This window comes from Myodes glareolus, chromosome 9 (assembly GCF_982192425.1).
Source record: "Myodes glareolus chromosome 9, mMyoGla1.1, whole genome shotgun sequence".
Taxonomy (NCBI): Eukaryota; Metazoa; Chordata; class Mammalia; order Rodentia; family Cricetidae; genus Myodes; species Myodes glareolus.
Window position 1 is genome coordinate 88,911,089 of NC_142034.1, and position 27,349 is coordinate 88,938,437.

Sequence of the window (27,349 nt, forward strand, 5' to 3'; positions counted from 1 at the left end):
TTACTTTTTAGGCTGTGTTTTAGAATGGAACCAATAAAAATATTCTATTATGCAACACAGAGACATGGGTAAGGAGACCCTGGCGCGTGCTACAGATGGCACAGCGCACAGCCACCATCTACTTCTCCAGAGGCTAATAGTAAATATGTGGCATTTTCTTAGTTCATGTCGCACAGTGTGACTCAAAGCAGACTGCTGAATAGAAAGCAGATTTACACGAGTAAGGATTCCTCTCTCTCTCTCTCTCTCACACACACACACACACACACACCCTATTTATCTATCTATCTCACACACACTCTCCTTCTCTCCCCACCTCTCACACACACAACCCTACCTTCTTGCTGACCCTGATGCCTATCAAATAGCAGAGACTTTCCATCTTCCTGCCCAAGTACCTCTCCAGCTTCCTTGCAACAGAAGTTAGGCAGGCTACCTTCCCACCAACCTTGCTCCTGCCTCCTGTCATAGAACTGGGTCACTTCTGACAGTATTTCCTGCAGTTTAACTACAGCTGTATGGTTAGTTCACAGGACGTAAGAATGGATATGGTAGACTTCTTCCCGTGCTCACACGGAGACGTTCAGTGCCCAGTGCTCCATGCCATTTTCCCCACTCTCTGACTTGATCCATTTGTACACTGCAAACCAAGATATTAAGATGGCAGAATCAAGGCATGAAAGGTTCCTGTCCCTGAGTCTGTACTTTGGAGAGAGAGAGGCCCTAACAGGAATGCCCATACTGAGTTTGTAGAAATTAGAAGCAAATTTCCACTGTGTTAAGTCACTGAGATTTGAGGGTTTATGTAGCATTGCAGCTAGCATTACCCACCTCATATACCAAAACAGACAAAGAGCCCGGTTTGCTCAGCAATTGTAATCCCTTCCGGTCCCCAGGCACGCATGGTATTTTGGCCTTGCTCACCACTCTGAAGCAAAGAGACCTTTGCCAGAATATTTCCCTGAGCCTCCCTGGAGTTGAATGGGTACGTGAGAGGCTATTTGCAGGGCCACGGTTAAAGCTCACACTTCATCTAGTGTCTGCAACACAGGGATATGAAAGGACGCGGGCTTTGATGTCAGACAGATGTGACTTGGATTCCTCCCCAGCCCTGACAATTCCTTGGCTTACTCTCACTGGGCTTTTGGTTCTTCGTCTGTAAAATGAGGGCAACGACACCTCATCGTTGCTTGTAATTTGGCAAGGGGGTAGAATAAAAGAACGGATCGCATGTGAAACACACACAGAGTCCCTGGTGTCTCCAAAGCCCTCGTTAATTCCCTCCCAACAACCATGAAATTAACAAATTAAGAATTTATTTACCCTTCTAATCACAAAACTAAGCAAGAGGAGGCTTTTCCACACCGGACCATATGTTTATTTTTCTATGTAAATGTTGGTTATTTTACAAAGAGGAACAAGGTTTAACAAACACTTTTACGTTTTCTTTGGTCCGAAAAAAGAACTTAAATTTTAGGAAACTTGAAAATCAAAACATAAACAAAGATAACGTAAGCTTTTAAATACCTTTTTTTTCTCTTACTAGAAATAAATGTCATATTTTCAAACTAGTGACAGCCAAATCCATGCTGGAGTTTGATCCAGAAGAAAACAACGGATGAGAGGGTCCACACAGCAGTGGAGAGAAAAGCGTTTTTCTGGGATATATTAATCCCCACGAGACAAGGACCTTCCCTGCTGCCATGTGGCCCTGGATATAATGACTGGGAGAAAGGAAGGCACATTACACAAGAAAGAAAGTTGGGTCAGGCAATCCATTTCAGTCAAGCAAGGCTCTAAAAAGAAGAGACTCGTCTCCAAGCAAGCGAGCTTTGGCAACAGGTCGGACAAGCAGAGCCGTGTTTTTGTCCCCCCCCCCCCTGCCAGGTAAGCTGGCAGAGCCGTGAACTGTTGCAGTCCCAGCCCCCCAGTACAGAACGAAGCTGAAATGTCAGGGCAATGGGGCTGCAGGGGGAGGCATCGATGAGAGCCGCCCACCGGCATGACTAAGTGCTCTTAGGGACAATCCCCACTCAGAGGGCAGAAAGCAAATCTCCAGATGTTCTGAGCTGTCAGCTATGATTAACTGAGGAAAGGTGAAGCTGCCCACTTAACCATCTGAGCAACCTTCCTCATCACAACGACCCCAGAGTTCTCTGCAAAAGCGTTCACGGGCAAAATAAATGGAGGCTCCATCCAACTCCCAGCCCCACTTCTTTTGCTGCCCACCCTCTGATCAAGTCAGAACAGCGGCCTATTTTAAACCAGTGGCAATGTGTTCTCTCGTGGAAACGTGTGGGTTTCCTGAGACAGGCTGGCGCTCAGAAAGGCAGGCACGCGGAAGGCTGCGCCCACTCGTCCATCCTTCCTCTCCCACAAGAATGCCAGGAGAAGACCCAGGGGGATAAGTCTAAGCAGTAGAGGACCTGCTGATGGCTTTCCATGACATTAGCGCACTCCTATGGGAAAGGAGGAGGTGAGGTCTGGCTGCAAGCAGCCCCATGTGAGAAAACCAAAGGCTACCTCTAGCCCAGGAAGAAGAATTCTAGCCCCCTATGCAATGTAGGCCACTGTGTTCTTTCTAGAACAATTGATATGGATCTCGGTGCCTCTGTAACATGCTTTAAAGCAACCTTAAATAGAGTAGAAAACATTCCATGGAACACGAAAGACTTGTTTTTAACCAAGGTCACAAGACCAATTTACAAAAACAAAACAAAATAAACGCAGTTTTTTTTGTTTTTTTGTTTTTTTGTTTTTTTTTTTTAAGGATCCAAGGCTGTGTTTTTACTTACAATCGCTCCAGCTGCTTCAGATCCTGGAAGGCGCCTCTCTCGATGACGCTCACCTGATTGTCTTCCAGATGCCTGGAATCAGAAAGGCACCCAGGGTCAGGGACTGAAGTCGTCAGGGGCCTCATCAGAGGCCTTGGGCTGTGCAGCTGTATCACGTAGCCCCTCCTAGGACCCCGGGTCCTCCCAATCGTAATCACTCTGTTGGGACAAAATCACTGCATCCCAGTGTGGTGTCACGGTAACCAGAGTTTCGCCGCCTGCACACGTCTACCTGACAGATTGGCTTCCATGTCTCTATTTTAAGAACGTTCCCAGCAAATGTGTCCCCCCCACCCCCCACCAGAGAACTGCAGAACGTTGCACAGAAATGGAAGAGGTAAAGCTGCTCTTTGGAGAAACCACGTACATTCAACACCCCTTCCCTTGGAGCTCCCTCCTCCAGGGATTCAAAAATATTTCATTGAAAAGGGCCTTCCTTCCCTGCTCAACTTCACAGAAAGGACAGAGTCACAGAGAAACAGCTCTGTGCTGAAGACAGCTAGCCAGGACCCAGAGAGTCCCTTAAGCAGGGCCAGGTTCATCCCAACCTCCTCAAGATAGCGACCTCACAGAAGCCGTCCCTATGCCTGGGGACAGGCTGTGCCGCACCTCTATGTTCTCCCAGCAGGTGATTAAAAGTCCCAGTCACTCTGCCTAAGTGAGTTTGATCCACGCACAGGGTTCGCCCTCAAAGTTGACCATACAAAGAAACATTTGTTTCCGCAGTTTACCAAGTTGGGAAAAAAGAGTTTAAATTAGGTTTAGTTGAACAGGCAGGGGACACAAGGATGATGCATGGGTTCTGGGTGGGAAATGGGCCAAGAAATGACAGGGACTGCATTCGGCGGCTGCGTGAGATTTGGGGGGACATGCAGCTGCGATTGAAGGCAGAGCCCCAGTTTCCTCTGGAATGGCAGAAGCATGGCCTGGGGAGGGTCTATCTTCATTCCAGAACAGACCTTCTATGATGACCCCACCTTTTGGGCTAGAAAGCTTGACCTGGGAAGGGTCTATCTTCATTCCAGAACAGACCTTCTACGATGACCCCACCCCTTGGGATAGCCTAACCTCCAGCATGGTTTAGGCTTAAGGTTCAACCTTTGTGCTTCACTAGAGGAAATCCTTTCTTTTCAAAGATTAAAGAAGAGAATCTTACTTCCTCATACCCCCCAAGACCAGCACGGTGGCCCACTCCCAACCCAGCACCATGGCCTACCTGTCAGCCTACTGAATGAAAACCACAACTCTTGGGGCCAACACACACTGGCTTCTCCATAAAGGACAAGGTGAGATTTCTATCAGGGCATGCAAGGGTAGGTCGTTAGGTTCAAATACGCAACACATTGGTGTGTGCAAATATTAATGGGCCAGGAGGGTCTGCCTGTTCGTCGGAATCCTCAACCTCTCAAGCCTTCCCATTTATGTAACTTCTGTCCTTGACAGGCCACTTCCTTCCAGGCCATTCCCTTAATAGGTAAGAACAGGGCAGCTAAGAGACTTGCCCGTGGGGAACCACACAGCTGAGGAGAGGACTTCCGAGTCCCCAGTATAGTTTAGGATCGCTGCCTTCCTTCTTACTAGATGGTGGTGTTGTAATGAACACACTAGCCATCACCCTTAACACTTGGTTTCCTCATTTGTAAAATACAGAAAATAGGACACCACAGAAGCACTTAGAAGAATAAAAATGGATTAAATAGATCATGAAGCCCAGTGTTTGAAGTAATAATCTGTAATTTTTAATAAATGTTCCTCCCCTCCCCTCTCCTTCCCTCCTCATCTCCATCCTGCCTTATGGCAAGGAGGCCCTGGGAAGCTAACAGACTTTTATTAGCACATTTACTATACAGGGTGTCGGTTCAATGCTAGTGACGAGGGGGTTGATCGGCCAGACTTTTATAATCAATCAATCAACCAGCACTCACTGTCATTCTTCTCCAATTAGAACAGGGACTAGCTCTAGAGTAGCTGAGTGTCAACCTCTGGCCATATGGAGAGGCTTCGCTCTGCCCTCCTAGAACGCATCTGTCAGCTTCGTATTCCTTACGCTAACAGAAACAGAGATGGGTGATATCTGCGTGCGAGCCTTCTCTCCCTGCTCTACCTCGCTCAGGCCCTGGGAAGTTGGCTTGCAACGGCTTTTCCAAAGAACGTCTTGGCCTCCACTTACTGTGGGCTTCAGGCACTGGGTTTTACTAGAAGGAGTTGGGAACAGTGGAAGGACAGGCGGGGGTCAGGGAATTTGCCCTTCGATCAAACCACTCCAGGGTGACTGCGTCCCTCTACTTAAGACACAGCTGCTTTTGTTGGGCTTGAAGATCAAGTTGCTTCCATTGCTCCCCAATGCCTCGTGGTAGCTGTGGCTCTGTTCTTGCTAGCCTGAGGAACTGTACCATCTCATCCCACCCACACCTCTGTCAACGTTAACTCTCCTCACCTGCCCCCTGCAGCATCCTTTGGTTCCCATTGGAAAGGTATCCAGGGTCCTTTTCAGACCGACTTCCTAAACCCACCCAAGTACAGCCTCGTGCTGGGCACTGAAAGGCCCAGGAAATACCACTCGACAAATAATAGCATCTGTCAGTGGCTACGTGAGCCACGAAATCTGCACAGAGACAGCAAGCAACACTGCAAGCGAAGGGCGTGTAAGAAAGCTCTTGATCCAGGTCCTGGTTTACCAGCCAGACGCAGGAGGACGTGGGATCACGGTCAGGCTAGGTTTTTGGTTCCCACAAGAGCTGTCCAAGGCTGGTGTCTGTTCTGAGTTAGGGGGACACAGACTGTGTTCATTTCAGTTCTTTGGCACTTTTTGGCTTTTTCCTTTTCTCTCCACTAGATTAGAATCGGAAATGGCCCTCCTGTGATGACGGCCGGGGCGGAGTTTAAACTCTTTTTATTAACCCCATTCGGGATAAAGCTGGCTCCCACATTGCGAACACAGCAAGCCCTTAAATGGATTACTCAGAAAAGGGATATAATTGATACCAACAGAAGAGACTTTTCCCTGCTCTCAACCTGTGGGAGAGATGACGGTTGCAGGCAACTCCTACATCTCTGCTCCACTTAGGGAAAATCACCCGGGGATGGGGCGGAAGTTCACCAGCCTCTCTTCTGTCTACCCATTCACCTGCACCATATTAGCAGACAGAAGACGTTCTGCATGGAAATGGGGGGCAAGCTCGAATTATTCACGATGATCGAGGCTTTTATTGCTTCACCATAAACTGTAAATAAGAAACAGACATGGAGAATATGCCAGCATGTGATGAAAGCTTTTCAAAAGAAAATTTAAAAAAAAAAAGAGTTCTCCAGGTTACTCAGCTGAGAAGAATGGATGGAGGGGAAATACGATTAAAATGTTTGGATATTTGATCGGTGTTAGAAGGCTTCTCCGCTATTCCACCTAGCAGATTTCTTTCACTGAATTAAAGGGCCACTTGAAAGGAACTGTCTATGAGCTGATAAGGGAGATAATGAAACAGATCTATTAACAGTCGATAAAAAAAAGGAGTAAAAGGCATTTTGGTATTGCTTATCAAAATAGAAGAATGCACCAATTAACTCAAAAGATAAACTGCAGTCAAAGGAGGGTTGTAGACTCTGCGGAAGACATTAATGTCATCTTTTGTGATTATTTTAAACTTTCTATTTGCAGAGAGCAGATATGGAAATTAGAATTTTTATTAGTCTCTCTGTTGCAGCAGTAAGAAAATCAAAGGGTTATTTTTGACTTGGTTAAAAAAATGAAGCATTAGGTGAATTTTGACTTGTATGAAAAAAACATCTCTTTACAGGCACAAGTGGAAGAAATGGGGCAAAAAGACACAAAGAAAAAAATGCCTAAACACAGTTTTGCCTTTTAAGCCAGCAAAGGACCTAGAAGCATCAGTCTCCTGCCTTGCCTTTTAATACAAAATACCCTAAAACTGAACCAAGGGATCCCCCTGTACCTATGCCAACTCCCCTTCTGATGGGCGTAGACCTTATGAGAGCAGTTACTTGCTTGACCTACACACAGGTGCTCAGAGCACAGGACAGGCTTAGCTCATGGTCGGTCTTCACTCTGAAGATGGCGAGAGAAGAGGTCCATGGGGGAGCATCTGGTAGCTGGAGGCCCTGCAGCAGTTCCCGCATTCCTGTGCACTGGCCCTGAATACCACTTAGGCCACACTCTGCACACCAGAGATGCATGCCCTTGCCCTCTCCCTCCTCAAGACCCCATGCACTGGAGTCATACTTCCTTCCCTCTCCTTCCTCCACCCCATCCTCCTCCTGTGGGAGCACAGAAGTACTGCATGCATTCTAGTTCCAACTGCTCTGTCGCTCACTACGTGGAGCTGAGATTTCCGCTGTTCCCTCTCCTGCAAAGAGGGGGCCATAATAACACCAACCTCCTATGCTCTGTTCTATGACTAGGCACCATGTCCACGGTAAGTAACCAAGAAAATGCTGGTCACCATCAGCCTAAGCAATACTACTAACGCTTCTCAAACAAGAGATCGACATGACCGAAGTTCTGCTTCACAAGTGACAGGCAGTAATCAAACGCTGCTTGGGAAAATGTCAAAGCCCTGAAGCACTCTGTGTATAACTAGAATTGAGAGGATTTTGAAGCATTCACTCACTATGCTGCTGAAGGAAAAACTGAAATCCAAGGGGGTACAGGATTTCCCCAAAGTTGCATGAGCAATGAATCCCAAATCAAACCAGAATCTGGCACTTCTTGTCCCAAGAACAAAACCATTCTGTTCTGAACAGCTGTGAGTGGAAACAGGGGGCTGAGAGGCTGGAGAGATGGATCAGTAGTTCAGAGTACTTGTTGCTCTTGTAGAAGACACGGGTTCAATTCCCAGCACCGACAGGGCCGCTCACAACCAACAGTAACTCAAGTTCCAGAGGATCTGATGCCCTCTTCTGACCTTTGAGGGCACCAGGCACACATATGGTGGACATGCATGCATGCATGCAAGCAAAGCATTCATATATACAAAATGAAATAAATCTTTAAAAAAAACATGTGTGTTAAGAGAGGAGGAATCTGGTAGCAATGAGTGAGCCGCAACTGCCAATAAAGATGCACCAGCCAAGATTCCATGACACAAACAACATCAAAGCGGGGATCAAACTTCCCAGACTGTACTCTTGGGCATGGGCCGCATGATGGGTAAAAATCAGCAATTAGGAAGGAAGAAAAGAAAGAGAACCCAACTGCTCCGCTGTCGTATTTCTGAGCATTGAGCTTTTCGGTGAATAGTAGATAGGCATCTCCTTACGAAACCCAAACCTAGGGATAGGTAAAACGCTACAATATTCAGAAAGGAAACCCGCTATTCCTTGTCTCCCTATTCCATCAACGCCTACCTCAAATTCTGCAACCTGTCTGCACAACTGTGAATGGCTAGCAAGGATTCTGCCCTTGCCTGGCCCTCTCCGTCTCTCCTCCCCTCCTCTCCATTAAGCAGGAAGATAAATAACATCTGTCCCAATTGCTCTTCTAATGCACAAGCTGGGGAAGAAATTATAATCTCTCTGGAAGGGAAGGCATGGTTAGTCAGCATGACATTGCTGTCATCCAGGAAGCAGGGCATGTTGACTTCATTCATTTATTGCCTTCTGTTTTTCCTGTCACTAGAACCCGGTTTTCCTATCGATCTCGCCCAGCCAGCAGCGTCCAGCCATACAATTTGGTATCTGTGAACACTTGGTACAGCACTGAAGGGCTTTCTGCAGCAGAAGCACGGATTCCTGGGGCCCGGAGCTTGGGAATGGGATGTCAGGGCAGCGCACCATTTTCACAGGCTGAAGAGCTGAAAATGAAAACCCGTCGGCACACCATCTGCTACTTACAAGACTCGGAGATTCTTCAGTCCAGCGAAGTCCATCTTGGTGATTCTGGTGATGTTATTTCTGTCCAGGTCACTGCAAGGGAACAAAAAAACTCAGGTCAGATATTTGCAGGTTACACTTACAGTCTATTCAGTGCAGACTGGCTTAGACTGGGGGGGACGCTGCCTGTCAGGGGGTAGGCAGTTCTGATGATTAATGATATCCCTTGAGCATGCCCAACTAACCTTAAGGAAATTGTATGGAATAAGCCATTCATTATGTACGTAGTAACCCAGTTACACTTAACTGCCTGTCTTCTGTAGTCCTTTCTTCAAGTAACAAACGTATCCCTCAGTGTCTCCAGCCCCCCCCAATTTTCAGATTAATTTATGCAAGTAGAACTGAGGCCTCCTCAAAATTCCAGGGGTTCCAGGGAGGAGCAGTTGACCCAGGCCAGGCTTTTAAGTACCTTCAATCCCTTCCATTGCCTCAGGAATGCATGCATGATTCAAAGAACAACTTTCTATCCACTGGGGTAACAAAGCAGGTCAAAGTTCCCAGCAGCCATCTTGTATCACTAAAGGGCAGTGTAACACTGTAACAGACCCAGATGACAGAGAGACGCTCTTCATGCTGTTTTGTTAGAGGTTTGGATCTGCTTATGCTTGAAGCCAGATACTTCCATATTTTAGCATTCTGTGAGTCAATCTATTCCATTTTATTTTCATTTTGGTTTAAATCAGCTCAGCGTTCCCAGAAGCCATCCTGCCTCCACTAAAGGACAGTGTTCCAGACCAAGATGATGAAAACAGCCATTTTACTTCTATTCCTTGGAATCGAAAAGAATGGTCACTGGCTTTGGTACCACTACTAGGTAGGTATAAATAGACAACACAACCTTGTCTAGTAAGCCAAACAAAACTTGTCTAGTTTCTAACTAGTTGGTAAACTTCCCGAGTTTAGTTTCTAACAGGTGCCAACACCGTGGAGCCTGTGCGTAGCAGGTAGTAAAAGCTAATTCTACAGAGTAGGCAAAGGCAGCTGCCTGGATGAGTTCCGCCTCAACTTGGAAGCTTAGGCGCATTTGTCATGGGGGAGCTGAAAGCTCGGCATGACAGTTACTGGGGTAAAGATGAAGGAGGCATCGTGGGTGGTAGGAAGCCAAGGCTAAAAGGGAGCTGAAGTTAAAACCAAACCTGTGAACAACTGGATAAACATTCTGTGTTTCCTAAAATCACCTATGGGCCCTAGATGAAAAAGGGAGGGGGCATTGGGAATATTTTAATTTTTAATTTACTTTTGTCTGTGTTGCATTTGTTTAACTCTGTGAAGCTGGGATAGTTTGCCTGTCTAGAACACCTGATGGTCTAATAAAGATCTAACGGCCAACAGTGAGGCAGGAGAAAGGACAGGCAGGGCTGGCAGGCAGCGAGGATATACAGAAGGAGAAATCTGGGAGCAGGGGTTCGGAGGAATAGCCCGAGAAGGAGGAGGACATCAGGGGCCAGCCATCCAGCTACACAGAATCACTGGAGTAAAAGGGAGATTTATAAAAATAAGAGAAAAGAAGAAGCCCAGAGGCAAAAGGCAGAGGGAATAATATAAATTAAGAAAAGTGGGTAAGAAACAAGCCAAGCTAAGGCCTGACATTTCTAAATAAGAGTAAGACTCCGTGTGTGATTCATTTGGGATCAAGGTGGTGGGCCCCGCAAAAGAGTCCAAAGAACTTACTACTGCTACAAGAAGGAGACATAAAAATATTACAGTTTTTAACACTGGAAGCTGAAGAATGAATCCATTCATATTGTGCCCTCCTGATGAGAAGAAAAGTTTTCAGGGTTTGAGCCTGTGGAGTTTCTTCAAGGGTGTTTGTAAATTGAGTTTATATACTGTCATAAGTCACTCCATGTACAGAATCTGCTTTGAAAAAATGTGTGTTGCCTCATGTGGGGTGTCCCTCTGTAAATATGTTTTATTAGCATTGATTAATAAAGAAGATGATTTGGTCAACAGTCAGGCAAAATATGGTCAGGTGGGAAATCCAAACAAAGACACAGAGAGAAAGAAGGCAGAGTCGGGGAGATGCCAGCAGCCGGCGGGGAAGCAAGATGTGAGGTAACAAGCCATGAGCTTTGTGGTAAAATATAGGATAATAGAAATGGGATAATTTAAGTTGCAAGAGCTAGTTAAAAATAAGCCTGAGCTAATATGCCAAACAGTTTGTAATTAATATTAAGCCTCAAAGTGATTATTCAGGAACTGGTGGGCAGATGAGAAGCCTCCAGTTGCAGCAGCCTGCTTCCATGGCATAAACATTAGAGCACACACACACACACACACACACACACACACACACACAGATTTATCAGCTATGATGTCACACAGTGGTTAATATTATGGGAGCAGTGTTATTATGTGTCTGCTGTCACAGCCAAAACATCAGGAGAGTCTCCCTGGATTACCGAGAGTCACCTGTCCAACAACAGGTCTCCAGGAAGACCTGTGAGTTATAGGCTTGCATTAGAGCAATGGTTTTCAGCTCTTTAATACAGGACCTCATGTTGTGGTGACCCCCTCAACCATAAAATGATTCTATTTCCTAACTGTAAGTTTGCTATTGTTATACATCATATTATAAATCTCTGCTATGCAGGATATCTGATACATGACCCCCAAGGGGTTGTGACCCACAGGTTGAGAACTGTTGCATCAGACGAGGAGAGAGGTTTCCAATTTCTGCACTTTGTGTGAGAAGCAATTGAGTCTGAGGAGAGATAACTTCACTGATTTGCTGATATGAGAAATTACAGTGAGATTAAACCTCAAGAACGGCCTTGGGTAACCTCACCTAGACTCCACTTCTCTTTCCTCGGCTTCCCCCTCCTAGACCAGCCATCCAAACTGTTTCTTAGTTTGTGATTGAGGACCACCCCACTTCACTTCCGCTACCTATGCAGGGTGTTAGTGAGGAAAGGACCCAAGGCACACACGGATGCCAGGATAGCCCAGCAGTGGAGAGATAGCTGGGATCCAGTAACAACTCTAGCATGGTAGCATGGTGAGCACTCTTCTCTGCTCCCCCCCCCACCGCCAGAGTCCGGATGGAAGTGTGGGGACCTTGATAACTGGGAAAATGACAAAGCAGTTGAGGATTTAATTACCAGGACACAGTGTGGCACTGCGGCAGCTCCTGCTGCCAGCTGCTGCACTGATATTTTCAATTAATATTCATTATGAGATTGGAGGCAGTGTGCCACAGAGGCGCTGAGGACATGGTGGTGTGGGATATACTGTGAGGGTCCTCACATAGAGTCCCGGAGCTGAACCCCTTGCCCAGCCACCTCCTGAGTGGCCCGTGACTAAGAATCAAAATGACACACACGACCTCAAGAGCTTATTTTTTTTTTGAAGGTTAAATGATGATGCTATACTCATAGGGCTTACCCATCACTAAATTCTTGGTTTTAGTCTTTGGGATTACTCTAACTAGTTGAAATACACTCCCCTACCTACCTACATAACGCGGAGAAATTTTAGTTCACCGAAACAAACCAGGTACCCCATTCCTGTGTCTTAAGTCATTGACTTTGGGGTGATCTGTCTCATAACAGTGAGGATGTGGAACAAAGAGGGAGAAAAAGACAACTACTGAATATTTAATTCACCACGATGAGTAAAATGGATCCCCATGGCTCTCCATGGGAAAGGTGGTTCTCCATGGTTGCTGCTTTGAGACCCTCAGTCCTGTCATTAGAGTCAAGGATGGCTCAAGGAATGAAGGCGTTTATGTCTTCTGGAGATGAGGTAAGAAGTGGTCGCGCGCTCATCCTTGGCCCAATAAACACTGCTTAAGTGAGGATGTCCACCCATTCAGGTGGAGTTAACGGAAGCACGGGAATCACTATGGCCTGACTCGACTCCATTCACTGAACACTTGCAGGCTAGTCAGCTGTCCATCAAAGCATCTTTGTGAACACAACAGACTGCATTTCCAAGATATCCTTGACTGTGACCATGTGACCAAGTTCACAGCACTGCACAATGGGTCAATGGGTCAAAATAATACATGCTGCTTTCAGGGAAGAGCTGTGAAAATCCCTGCCCAAAGCTTCACACTCTTCCTTGACCTGTATTTTGGGCTGGATTCCGAAAATAATGGAGGACTCCCAAGGTGGCACATGGTCAGAGCTCATGTCCCTGAGTGACTGCCTGGGACTGAGATGCCTTCCTTGCCTCCTGATCTGTACATATCAGATTCAGACACATTCCAGAAATAGTTTCAAAGCCACCCAAACCCAGGAGCTGTTTGTCACAGAAGTCTGTCCTGTCAGGTTCAATGTCTTCACTTTCTATCCTTTTTGGTTTACATCTTGTCTTCATAACACGTCTGAACAATAGGTATTATTATTTCCATCAACAGATGAATGTCTGTAGGTGAACCTCCCTAAGAGCATCTCTCTGCCGAGCCTACCCTAGGCGCCGAGTCCTTTGCTGACGCTCTGTGTACCTCTCGAATCTATAAGCCATTGTTTATTATCTCACTTTCCACACAAGGAGACTTGGTCTCCTCCTCTGCTCTTCAGAGTCACCCAGAGGAACCTTGGACATGAGGTCACATGCCAGTAAGTAAAATAGCACTAGAACCCAGACTGTCTGAATGCAGAGGCCAGGTGTGTGCGTGCGTGCGTGTGCGCACAAGGAGACATGCCCACAGATGCTCCTGTGAGGGCAGAAGTCAATGTCAAGTGTCTTCCTTTGTTCTCTACCTTATTTTGTTGTTGTGGCAGAGTCTGGAGCTCACCAATTGGTTAGACTGTCTAACCATGTTAGATGTGAGCACCTAGTATCCTCTGCCTCCTCATCTGGGTCCTGGAATTGCAGGCAAACACCATGATGCCTGAATTTTTGCGTGAGTGCAAGGGGATCACGATTCAGGGCCTCACGTTTGCACAGCAAGCCCTTTACCCAGTGATCCAGCTCCCCAACCCTTATAAAAATGACCCTATAGGCCAGGCCATCTTTAGCCATTTGGTGTGGGAGAATTGTCTGTATTCTGTCAATCATGTATTTTAATAAAACGCTGATTGGCCAGGCAGGAGGTATAGGCGGGACAACCAGACAGGAAGTAGAGGCGGAACAATGAGAATAGGATAAGGCTAGGGAGGAGGAAATTCCCTCCGCCACTCCTGTGCAGACCACTGAAGAGGCAGCATGTAACTTGCCCAGCTGAGAAAGGTATGGAGCCATGTGGCTAATGTAGATAAGGATAATGGGGTAACATAAGTTATAAGAGCTAATAAGTAGCCTGACCTAATGGGCCAGTCAGTTTATAATCTTATGGAGTCTTGTGTGTGATTTTCTTTGGGCTTGCCGGTTGTGGGGTACTGGGCAGGACAGATACCCCAACAAGCCGGCCCCTCATACTACAGCCATCGGATCCTGATACCCATCTATCACGAGTCTAAGTATTTTCACATTGTGTAAAGTCATCTACTGGATGGGTGGGAAGGGACAGAAAGCACAAAAACAAATAGAATAAGAGAACACAGTTTCTCATCTCTTTACTCTGATGGAAACAAAGGAATGCACCTATAGGCTTGAATGCCCCCAGTTCCAGCCAAAATCGTACACTTTCTGTCCTCTCTCCCACCGAGGCTGGACAGTAGCAACACTGAGCCTCTCTGCAAGCCCAAGGATGCTCTCCAATCTTTGCCCATGACTGGTTATCTCCCATGCTGCCTCTGTAAACAGCCGTCACCATAGCAATCTCCTGCACCGGTTTCCCCATCCCAACAAATGAATCATAAACCACGGTTGAGGTTTGAGTTCTGTGGTATTTTCACATCTGTTTGACACCTTGGGTGGAGTGGGGAGGAAGAAGAATTCAGAGCAACGCTGGAACAAAAAAAGAAACAAAAATAACACGGTCTGGGCCAGGCTCTTGTCTCTGTCTTGGCACATGCACACACGGACCCCTTTTCTCCTTCACTCCGCAGCATTCCTACAGATCTTTCTGAGTCATAGCGCATCTGGGAAGGAGAAGTATAAAGATCTACCCCCAGTGAAACAGCACAGCAGGGAGAAAAAGAGACATCCGTGGAAAAGCCAGAGGCTATGGGTTTGAATCCCAGCTCCCTCACTACCCAGCTGGGTGGCGTTAGCAAAGACACAACTTCACTCAGACCCAGATATGACAACTGATGCTAGGACCCCAAATGTCAGCTCCACGGGGCTACCTGGAGGCTCAAGCAGAAAGCATGTGACAAGTGGTCTTGGAAGAAGCCATGGAACAGATGGGAGACTGGAGGGAGAGGATGGTGGTGTGGGCTGGGATGCAGTTGAGAGACGTTTGTCTGGGATGGAGAAGCACCCAAATGGCCCCCACCTCACTGGGGTTCAGATTACAATTTCCCCACTAGATGACTGTACTTGGGCAACGAGATCACCAATTTTAATATATCAGATGAGATGCTCAACAGATTGTTGTAAGGCTGATCCTGGGTTAGAAGATCTTGCCGACTTTGTGTTGGTGAAAGTAGACTGGTTAAGCTAGACTGTCCAGAGGGCAGGGGAGGTACACTATGTCTGATCTTTGGTACAATGAGATATAACTCACATCATCATAGTCAGAAGCAACTCCATACAGAGAATATACCACACACAGAGACTGGACTATTATATCTGCCTGCCCCTTGCACAACTCTACAAAGAGCCACCTTCTGCACTGCAGAACGGAAGACAGAGTCTCAATCTAGGAACTGCACACAGCAAAGACATTGCCCGGGCTACACAGGCCAAGAGTGAAAGTTAACTCATATTGGGATGAAGTCTATAGGGTACTGTGAAGCGAGGAGGCTGGATCGTCCTGTCAGCTTTCAGATCTAGGATGGAGATAATCTGGGATCTATAACCAAGCTGGCTTTTAAAAATTCAGAACGTAGCTTGATCCTTGTTCTCAGCACCTTGGAGCTGAAATAAACTAAGTCCTAAGACACTTGGAAAATATGCCAAGAGAAATGTTGGGAGATGGGAGTCTACATTCCACAGTGAGTGGGGCAGAGAAAGAGCAGAGATCAACTAAATCATAAGATACTCGGAAAATATGCAAAATGCAATGTCAGGAGATGGTTCTACATTCCGTGGCGAATGGGCAGATAAAGAGAGGTGTCGAGAGCAACAACGCTTGAGCGGAAACTCACAGAAAACCTTGGAATAGAGGGCAAGGGAGGACAGGATGGGAAAGACCAGATGACAGCAGGGACAGGGGTAGGAATTACAAAGGAAGGAAGGACTACAGCCAGTCAGGAAGCTCTTAATGTCTTCGCACGTTGGAGCAATACACCACAGGATCTGATAGCATGGCTTTGGGACTCCTGTCCAGAAACTGAATAAAAGGGGCCAGGATCAAGGTGCATCACAGACCCCATTTGCAATCAAGGTAAAAGGGGGCAAAGGGCCTTGGCCTGGGTGTCAGTCACCTACTCCACCCTTGCATCCAGGGAGAAGACCCAATTGCTCACACTGGGCTGCCTTGGGAGCTCTCCCATCTTCCAGTAATGTGCGTGGAGGTGGGAAGCAGCAGCAGGGGGAAGGCAAGGAAGCCATTCTCCTGGGGACTTCCCAGGGAGCTCAGCCAGTTCAGCACACTTTCCTGCCAAGGGTCACAGCTCCTTCTAGGGACTATGCCCATGCCGGCCTCACAAGCACTTAGCTTCCTCTCCCCCCTTCCGCCTTAGAGATGGGAACTCCTCCACTGTTTTATGTCCCGGGTTCCACAGGGCCTCTGTGGTTCCCTGAGCTACACCTATACCCTGAAATTGTTCACAGTAACTGCATCCGCCAGGGCTAACTCTCCGCTGAGTTTTCCGTCTGGTTTCTGTTTCTTCCTGATATATCATTCACACACTCACTTGCTCATGTATTTATTCAACAAACAGGTCTTCCCCTCCAACTGCTGGGCTATAACATGTGCTAGGAAATAATAGTGGTGTGGCCTTTGGCCTTAAAGAGAGCGGTTCACGGGGAACAATTAAAGAAGCGGTTGCCAGAAAGTGTGGTAATATCTATGCCACAAATTCATACATTCATCTTAGAAGGACCAGACAACAAAGGCCTGTTGTTTTTTTCTTGCCTGTCATGTTTCTTTCTTTCCCTTTCATGTTCTCTTTCTCTCTCTCTCTCTCTCTCTCTCTCTCTCTCTCTCTCTCTCTCTCTCTGTGTGTGTGTGTGTGTGTGTCTTTTTTATTCATAAAGGTACTTTGACTGCATACATGTCTATGCACCACATGTTTGCCTGGTGATGGTTAAGGCCAGGAGAGGTTGTCGGACGCCCTTGGATTGGAGTTACAGATGCTTGTGAGATGCCATCTGGGTGCTGAGAATCAAACGCTGACCTCTGCTGTAGCAGCCAGTGTTTTTAACTGCTGAGCCATCTCTCCAACCTCTATTCTGCAGTGTGAAAATCGCCACAGACTTAAAGGAATGAGTAGAGGGCAAACTATACCTGTATGCAAATAAAACTATTAGGAAAACGTGGTCAAAGAGGCTAAGTTGAGTCAGGCGGTAGTGGCGCACACCTTTAATTTCAGCACTTGGAAGGCAGAGGCAGGCAGATCTCAGTGAGTTCAAGCCCAGCCTAGTCTAAAAACCAAGTTCCCGGACAGCCAGAACCGTTACACAGAGAAACTCTGTCTGGGGGAGCAGGGGTGAAGGAAGAAAAAGAAAAAAAGAGACAAAATTATCCCTGGGACCATAGCTCATAGACCCCTGCTCTCTCCTATGCCAGAGGCATAAACAAACCCTATGATGGAGTATGGTTGGAGGGTGGTGGCCCTGTAGGTAGAGGGTGGATTCCAGGGAAGGGTGGCATTTTAACTGAGACCTCAAAAATGAGCTGGGCACAGTCAGGTTGGTATGGGAATACGTGAGGGAGAATAAAAGGATTTGGAAAGAAGAAATAACAAATATAGCAGCCCAGAGGCACTGCCTCAGGGTAAAAGCAAGCAGACATTTTTTTACTCTTCAAACAGGAGGCAAAAGAGAGCATATGCCCGCCCCCAACTTCTTCCTTCCTTTCTCCATTCTTCCCGCCCAACTCCCATCTCCCTCTACTGCTGCCTCGCTTCCTCCCTCCATCCATCCCTACAACCAGTCTTTACTAATCACCGCTCTGGGCTCGGCACGCCATTGTGGTTAAGGGAAGAAGACTAAACAACAAATTCCCTTTAAAGAAGCTTGAATTCGTGGTGAGTGTGGAAGACAGATCCGAAGCTTGTGGCTAAGGACGCCCCCTTCCCTTTTCCTTCAGGTGGGCACAACCTTGAACTTGCATCCAAACAGCTAGCACAGGGAAGGCGGAAAGGATGCTCTTTTGATGTATTTTATGCCGCTTTGGGCTCATCTTGCTCAGGGCCTCTTTTCAGCTGTGATGAAGCACGTGGCCATGTTCGCACGGCAAGAACTCAGGTCGGCCTCAACATCACGCAGTGGGGTAGGGGAACTGACAACAGCGAAAACAACCTGAAGCCTTCAGTCTAACAGACCTCAAAGGATGCCATCCTCCACCCATGAGCCCACGGAAATGGAAAGAGTCCACAGCCTCGAGCAGCATCGTGACTAAAGCCCTGTCACATGCGGAGGCAGAGGCCCAGCCGTCTCTGAGGTACCTACTGGTACAGTTTGAAGCGGCCACCTTTGTGGTAAGATTGCTTGGCAGCAAGAGGAGGCAAATGCCATCGGAGACCACACACACACACAACGTAAACAAACAACAGGACCAGGGATTATGATAGGTAGGTAACCAGACAATAGCTCTAGAGATGGCATGGAGAATAAAAAGGTGGGGGTGCAAGGAAGTTGGGGCTCTGCCTTGTCTGGGGCAGGTGTGGGAACCTCTCTTGAATAGAGATATTATGTCTGAGACCAGAGGAAAGGGAGTCAGCTGAGGGGAGGAGGTGCTGAAGGGAGAAGGTTCCAGGTAGAAGAATATAAACAAACAGACCAGAGGGATGCTAGGAGCAGAAAGAGCCGGACAGAACAAAAGGGAAGACGGCATCCCATAGGCTGACTTAGGCCTTGCACTATCAGGACCACAAAAGTGGTCAGCAGGAAAGAGACTGAGATAGCAGCCACAAGCCATCTTCCCTCAGAGGGACGCTGCCCCATACAACACAATTAACTTCCCACAGATGTGTGCTAGTGTGTCCACAGCTTACCTCACTGGACTCTTCCTTTCTCTGACCTGCAGACATTTTCTGGGAACCCACTAGACCCCGCCACCATGCGAGGCACTCTGCTCCTATACACGTTTCTGTTAGTTCCCAGTCTCGAAAGCTGTTGTGTCTGCTCACCACCCCAACACCACAGCTGTGTTATGGGTGGAATTATATACCCACAAGTCTATGTTGAAGCCCTGACCCCCACTAATGTGAATGCGGTCCTATTTGAAACTCTTCGTAGATGCAATCAGGTTCAAGAGAGTTCATCAGGATGGGCTCTAAGCCAGTGTGATTAGTGTCCTTAGAAGACGAAGGAGCAGAGACACAGGAATGATGTCGCATGAAGGAGAGCCGAGCAGCCACCGGACACGGAGCACCAAGGATAGTCAAGTCCTGTCCGAAGCCAGGAGGAGGCAGAGACAGACAGACAGACAGACAGACAGACAGACAGACACACACACAGAGAGAGAGAGAGAGAGAGAGAGAGACTCACTCACTCAAGTATGGCCTGCCAGCACCCCCATTTCCAATTTCTGTTTTCCACAAACTGAAAGATTTTTAGGCACCCAGGTGTCTGCCACAAAAGCCCAATAAAACTGATACTCCCAATCCCTCTGAACTGGATGGCCCAGCCTCTGTGCAGCTCATTTGGGTCTTTCCTCACATTTCATTCTTTTCTCCTCCCTCACGGCTGCTGCCTGCTTCCTGTGCTCCTGACTACACTCCCAAAGGACCAAAGGGGATACTCCCCACACTTCGTCTTGGACACCTCAGATGAAGTAAGGCCCCTTGGGGACAGTGAGGGAAATGTATACTGGACTTGTCACCTCACGGGCATGAGGCAGGATATTTTGCTGGTGATGATTTAAAAAAAAATTTCATAGTTTGCGTCTTGGTATTTTGGTGTTTTCTGTGATGATTATGAATTACACATGTGGGATGGTGGATCACTGTCCTCAAGATTAATGCTCAGAAAAGAGTAAATTAGTCATCTTAAGATGGCCCTGAGGAAGATAACTTGGGCCCCATTTTTATTCCCTGTGCCTATATTGTATCCTACAGACATGGTCACAGGCACCTCTAATAGAGACAATTTCCCATGCCCATCCAAAAACTTATCAACAAAAGAAATTCACCTGACCTAAAACCCTACCTAGCCCTAGCTAAAGTAAAAGGTAGACCGAAGCCTTTCAAGGTGCACATTGGGCCATCTGCCCTAGACATGTGACGAGCGCAATTGCCGTTCTCGGGGGGGGGGGGGGGGGGGCTAGTCAGATTGTCCTGCACCCGTGTCTTTGTTTCGTCTGTCAGCCCAAGGACTTGATGCTATCTGCTTTCCTGGCCTGATGGTGGAGAAGAGCCAGCCTGTGTTCCCGAACCACCCGAATCCCATCTTACCAGGGCCCAGGCAGCTGTGCTTCCCCGTGGAGGCCTCATAGAGCTCCCCACACACTCTGCTCCCCTGACACCCACCAGGAGGCATTGTTCAAGTGTTCTCTGAATTCTGCACTTCATTCTCAACCCTTACATAACCAAACCCAAGTTTAAAAACATACACACACATACAGGAAAGAAGAAATGGCTGAATTTGATTTTTTTTAAAAAAAAAACCTGGCTTCACACTACCACAGTTGTTGGGGAACTGAGCCTCCCTGGGCTACATCTCTGATTTGGCAGCGCCCTAGAATATCTAATTTTACACCTGCAAACGCCTGCAGCCAACCCTGTGCACACAGCTCCCTGCAGGGGGAAGAACCAGCCAAACAGAAGGGGTAACCTGGGCGTCTGGCTGGGGTTACGGGGAGGCTCTGCAAGGCGGTGGGGCAGGCAAGAGCTCTCGGCTCTCCTTCTTTGCAGCAGGAGCATCCCCTGCCTTTTTTAGTTTCATTCTATAGGGCGCAGAAAAACATGGGGATTCAGCCATCACTGGGCTGAGGGACAGAAGTGGAAGTTGCAGGCTCTAGCCCCCGAGGGAATCCTGACCTACAGACCTAAGTCTCCTTGTGATTTTCACATGCATAAATTAACTGTCAATTTTCAACATTTTGGACAATTCTAGAATTGCCTCGTCTGTCTTGCCTCTACCGCCCTTCCAAAATCAGATGACCAGATAGCTGGACTTTTGTAGCCACCACAAGCTAGCAGAAGAGACACACTGAGAAGAGCGGCAGCCTGACATGCACCAGTTGTCCTATTTGTTTACCGGTGCTGTGACAAGACACCGAGACACCGTGACAAAATCCACTGGAGGGGTTGTTCTTTGGCTTCTTCTTCCAGACAGGAGTCCAGTCTGCCAGTGTTGAGGCAGGTGAGGGCAGGAACCACCGAGGAAAACTCCTGACGAGCTTGTTCAGCCCCTTCCCTCTCCAGCCCAGGCCCATTTGCCTAGGAATGACGATACCCAAGGTGAACTGAACCCTCCTCCATCAATCAGCAGTGAAGGAAATGCCCCGCGGACATGGCTTTCAGGCAAATCTGATGGTGACTCAAGCTGGGCCGAACTGTCAGAAGCCCACAGCGCATCGGTCCACCTCATGAACTTTCCTCACCTGGGTTAGACGCTCGGTTTTTACGGGCATTCGAGCCTGACCTCCCACAGAAAGGCCTTGGAAGGGCGATCTCACCAAATGGTAAGGCGGCTTCGGGCAAATTACTTAGACTACCCATGCAGAAACTTTTGTTGTTTAATTTGATGTGTGTGTGTGTGTGTGTGTGTGTGTGTGTGTGTGTGTGTATGTGTGTGTGTGTGTATGTGTGTGTGTGTATGTGTGTGTGTGTGTGTGTATGTGTGTGTGTGTATGTGTGTGTGTGTGTGTGTGTATGTGTGTGTGTGTGTATGTGTGTGTGTGTATGTGTGTGTGTGTGTGTGTGTATGTGTGTGTGTGTGTATGTGTGTGTGTGTATGTGTGTGTGTGTGTGTGTGTGTATGTGTGTGTGTGTGTATGTGTGTGTGTGTGTGTATGTGTGTGTGTGTGTGTGTGTGTGTGTGTGTATGTGTGTGTATGAGGTGGGGGGGAGCGGGTGGAGGAGAGCATGCACAAGTCAGAGAACAACTTGTGGGACCTCTCCGGGCACACCCTGAGCACACGTAAAAGGCAGAAGGTGATGATAAGACCGTCCTTGGCACCTCATTAACACTGAGGAGACACCTCATCTCACCTGCAGCCCTGATGTCGCCCTCCCTGGCCCATCCCAGGCACAGCCTATAGAAAGAGTTCTCCTTCTCTGTCACAAATCCAGGGCATTCCGGATGTTTCCATCTCAGAAAAGCAATCTTTCCCGAAGCCGCCTGAACATGACTAAGGCAACTTACTCTTTTCTGAGCATTCATCTTGGGGGCGCTGATGACCCCCAGCCCAAAGTGTTCACTTGGTATGTCCCGCTGTCATGACAAGAAGTCTCCGGCCCTCCGAAAGTCTCCCCAGCAGGTCTTTTCTCAGAACCTATCACCACACTGCTTGTGGGAGCTTGGGACAAAATGATTCTTCAAATGATGGGAAGCAGCAACTCCAAACCCCAGAAGTGAGGAGCCTGACTTTGGGAAATCAGCAAAATACAAAACCCTAAAGGGAGCATGCTACGGCAGACACTGCTATAAGTTCCCCTAACTGCTTCATCCCCCCCCATCAGCAATTCCCAAGAAGAAACTTCCCACGCCCTTTGCATCTAAGTGGGACCACCTGACTGATTAAAGGAATCGGAATGGAAGCAATGTATGCCACTTACAGGCAAGGTCATAAAACACCATGAACGGCATTACCCTGTCTTCCCCTTTAACAGAGACAATGCGCAAAAATGGTGGTTCCCCAAGATGGAAGGAGCCCGAGACCCTGAGTGACTGTTGGAATATGAGCCACACCCCCGTACATGCCTAGACCAAGTGAACTACGCTCTGGCAATAGCAGCAGCAGTATAGTTTCCCATTCTGCTACCGATACCTTTGGAATGATTTTGCTCCTGCAGCACAGCTTACTCTATGTTGACTGACACCTGGAAGGACACCAACCAAGCAAAGGCAGGCTGAAACTTAGGTATCCATGATCCTTCTTCCTCTCTAACTCTTGACATGAATTTGGAAAAGTTTCTCCCCTTGGATGGCGCTCTTTTCTTCAACAAGATTTTATTCTTGAAAGGTTATATAACCCCAGCCAACAGAGATACGAATGCTGCAGGCAGTTACATGGGGACCTAGGTAAATTTCTACTAAATGGGTGCTTATTATGGAAGAGACAATGTGTACTGACTTTCCAGCATATGAAGTCAATGAGGTGTTCCCATTCTATGAATGGCGGTGCAGGGAGATTAAAGCACTTGTCTAGGGTCACAAGCTGGCAAGTAACATAGCCGCCATTTACACCCAGGTGGTCGGAGTACCAGATGCCTAACAACAAAGTAGCTGAAGCATGACGTCCTGAGGCGTGACACACAAATGGAAGTGTCTACTCAGGAAACTTTAGTAATATCCCATCACTTTCGCTAGACGGATAAACTCCACCTTCTTGGGATAAGGACCATACTTTGGTTATATCTCAGTTCTCAGGGTTCAGCACAACATCTGGCACCTAAAAGTCATAAACAACCAACAGACAAACATCAAAAGTGGTGGAGTCCCTTGAACTTGAGCTCTTTAATTAACTACTTTTTAATCTTTAAATCTTTAATGTTTAAATCTTTAATGTTTTAAAGATTTATTTTTATTGTTTTTATTTATGTGTATATGGAAGAAAGTGAATGCCACATGTCTGCAGGTGTCCAGGGGTTCAGAAGAGGGTGCCAGATGCCTTGGGCCTAGGGTTATAGGTGGTTATGAGTCACCCAACATGGGTGCTGAGAACTGAACTTAGGTCCCCTTGGAAGAGCAGCAACTGCTCTTAGCTGCTAAGCCATCTCTCCTAGTCCTGACAACAAGCATTTTAATTGAGTTATACTTGAAGATGTCTTGAAACGTAGTGTGTTCATTCTCTGAGTTGAATATTTTTGTAAGTCAACAGGGATGCCACTAATATTTATGAGTTAGATGAGTAAATATTGGGACTGCCTAAGGCAAGTCACTAAAATCAGTCTCCTAGCTAGAGCCACAAATACTCTTGGTAGCACCAGTGTCAAAGGTGTCACAAGGAGCATAGTTGCTCATTATGTCTTTGTTCTTTTGTTGTGACTGTTCGATTTTTGAGACAGGGTTCTTTTATGTCACCCATAAGGTCTCTAAATGCACCATGTAGTTCAGGCTGGTCTCAAACTTGTGGTGATCCTCCTGCCTCAGCCTCCCTATTGCTGGAATTACAAGGGCACACCACCATCCAGTCCGCTTGGGTTCTCTGGCCATTTCCAAGTCTGCAGCTCTTTGTGAGACATGCTATGTTTGTACTTCTGAATGGGGCAAACCTCCAAGGCTAACCAGGAACACAGCACACGTGTGATGAACTAACTTATAGCATGGGTGCACTGGTCACTTTAAGAAAAGAAGATGGATCAGCCCAAGGAATTCAGTGATTGCTGCAAGAATATAAACATGGGTTGCACTGGAACTGGCTGCATGCTTTGTATAAACACTAATAAAGTGAGTTTAGGCTGAGCTGTGACTTTAAAGGAAATTCTTCCCCCATAAACATGTCCTGCCATGCCCTAATAACTCTTTAATTTGATGCACATTTGGGAAGGATGATGCTAAGTAATCACAGAATAATGTTAAGGTCTGTTGCGAAGGGGGCGGGGTGAAGTGATGCAACTTGGAGCTAACACTATCCACCAGAAGGCTGGCTTCTCTTCTCCTTTCACACATGGAGGGAATCTGCCAAGTGACACGCAGGAAACCAGAGGCAGGTCTCTGCAGGTTCAGCACAGGGTGTCGTCGGATGGCATCATGTGAGTCTCCTGGCTGGCCCATTTCCAGTCACTCTTCTCTATCTGGAGACAGGATGGGTGCCTTCCATTGGCACACAGGTCTCTCGACTTTGTAGAACAAAGCTCCCGCTTTTTGATGACACCCAAAGCTCCTTGAGAAAAGAGAATGCTTGCCACTTACCGAGGCATCCACAAGCCAGACGCTGCTCTGAACCCCTGTACGATGGCATGGTGGCATGGAGTCAGGAATAAGTAGATAGGTGCGTAGCTTAGAGGCATAGAGCCCATCTTATAACATGCTAATCATGTGCTTTTGGAAAACCATCCTTGTTGTCTACAGAATGGCCTAGTAGCCCTTGCTGATCCTCAGAGGTCTTGTTAGAAAACCAAATGAGATCACGTGGGAGGAAAAAAGGATTTGATAAATTTTAAAAGGCTTGAATAAATTAGGAACCAATACTGCTGAAAAAGTGCAAAAATGATGGCTAATGCCATTTTTTCTGTGTACCGTTTTCATAATATATCAAGTTCTGTTCATTTCTGTTCAAGTCCTCCTAGCAACCCCATAATAATCTTATCATTATTCTGCCATTTTGTAGGCAAGTAAGGTCCACAGAGGTTAAGTAGCGTGCCCCAGTTCAGACACATTCAGAAGCACTGCCCACAGAGCAATGGTTCTAATGGGCAGAGCTAGATGTCTCGTCTCCTGTTCTCTGCTTCTAAGTTCTCAAGAAACTAAAGACATCCGTTTATTAGCCTGCGAGCAATGAGGTCAAGGGCTGCCTGGAGTCTCTCCCAGGTCTCCAGCAACCAGGGCAGGACTAGGAAGGTAATCGGGTGATGGCAGTTCGTTCCCCTCCCTAACCACCTGTTTGTAGACTAACCCTTGCCATTTGTGTAGAACCACACTGAGACATGCTGGCACTTCTACAAGTTCAAAGGCCCCATCCCTCAGTCCTCCTTGGCTCTCCACCTTCTGCAAGGTAAAGGGCCTCAGTCCAATACCGCAACTGTCTAGAAACACAACCCAAATGGCTCATCTGACAGGCGGGTCCTCTGTAGCCACCAGGCTCATTCCAGACACCATGCCTTTGCCCAGGCTAGTCTCCCATCTGCAGGGCCTTCTTCTCAAGATCACAATGAACTGAAGATGTCAAGAAGCTTGGCTGAGGAAAGGCGACCCCTTTCAGTAGACCGAAGAGCTGGAAAGGAAGAGAATGTCTCCACAGTGAGACACTAGGTCTGGGGCAGGCCCACCAACTCTGCTGAGGCGGGAGTCACTCCTTGCCATCTGGCACTGATAAAATGTCAAGGGACAGGAACAAGACAGGGAGGGAGAAGGGCCTGTCTGATTGTCCAACCCATCCTTCGTGTCCAGACTCAGGGAAGGCAAGTCTCCTTTCATCAGCCATGAAACCATATCTTGCTTATTATGACAATTTGAAAAACCTCCCTGATTATTCCTTGGGGAATCCAATTTGTTTCCTTTGTAAAGAGGAAACAATTCTCTTCTCGGTTTGGGAGGTGGGGACATTCCATTTATCTTGAGGGGGAAGAAATCTGTTTCCCATTATGAATCACGTTCTATTCATAGGTCTATTTGTGAAGAATGAATCTCTACAATTCACGTGGAGAAAAAAACTTCTCTCCTTACCCTCCTACACACACCCATGAGGGCTAAGCAAAGAGGCTCCCACCTGCCCTTTCTCCAGTCTTTGCGCCAGAACTGGCTTTCCATCCTCTGCTTTTAGAAGGGAAACATTTACTCATCCCCTAAAATCAGCAGTATCCCCAAGTCATTCCAAGTAGCTGATAAAGCCTACCTCCAGTAATTCATTCAGCGTGGAAGCAGAAATGACAATAAACTCCAAACCCAGTCCCTGTGATAGGGGACAGCAAGCTGCAGGCCACAAGCCAAATCAAGTCCACTGCTTGTTCTATGGCCTGGGAGCTAAGAATAGATTTTACGTTTTTTAACTGGTTAGGAAGAAAAGTTAAAAGTATACTATTTCTTGACACATAAAATTACATGAAATTCAAATTTTGATAGCCATAAATACGATTTTCTTGGAACACGGCCCACAATCACCAACTTACATAGTACTTATGGCTGGGTTTGCTCTACGTGCACAGAACTGAGCCTTGTCATCCCACCAAGGCTATATGATCCCCAGAAACTAAATAATTACTTGCAGCTTTAGTGGAAGATGTTTGCTGACCCTTGATCGAGAAGCCTCTATACTCCAGCAAGGTCAAAAAAATCAAGAAAATGGCAGACAGCATGGGTGACAAGGATAAACCTCACCACAATGGCTCTGGGGGAAAAGAGAGTGGCTGGCTTTGTGGGTGCCACCATCAAGCTAAAACTCCCTCAGTCCTGGATGGACAGAAGTACTGGAAAATTTGGGGGGCATTTTTGCAAAGTTTTGTGTCTCCACTTCCTGTCGTACCTCTAACATGGGTACCATCCTTGCTCCTTTTGTTGGATTGAGAATTACGTTTATACACACCAACTGGCTAGAACAGCCCCTGCTCCGATGCGCTCGCTATCTCTTCGCTCTGGTGCTGCTGCCTTCACAACTCCAGGGGGCGCTGTCCAACAGTAAACACGGCCAGTGGTACCCAAGA

General features: G+C 47.2%; 1 protein-coding gene across 1 annotated transcript in view; it reads right to left on the reverse strand.

Moving 5' to 3' along the window:
* Window positions 1-27,349, reverse strand: part of Slit3 (slit guidance ligand 3) — a 597,834-nt gene that overhangs the window by 538,821 nt on the left and 31,664 nt on the right. Inside the window, exons 2-3 of the mRNA XM_087910713.1 lie at window positions 8,682-8,753; window positions 2,796-2,867 (exon numbers count right to left, since the gene is read on the reverse strand). Of these exons, the coding sequence (XP_087766839.1) occupies window positions 2,796-2,867; window positions 8,682-8,753 (144 nt within the window). The remainder of the gene's footprint in view (window positions 1-2,795; window positions 2,868-8,681; window positions 8,754-27,349) is intronic.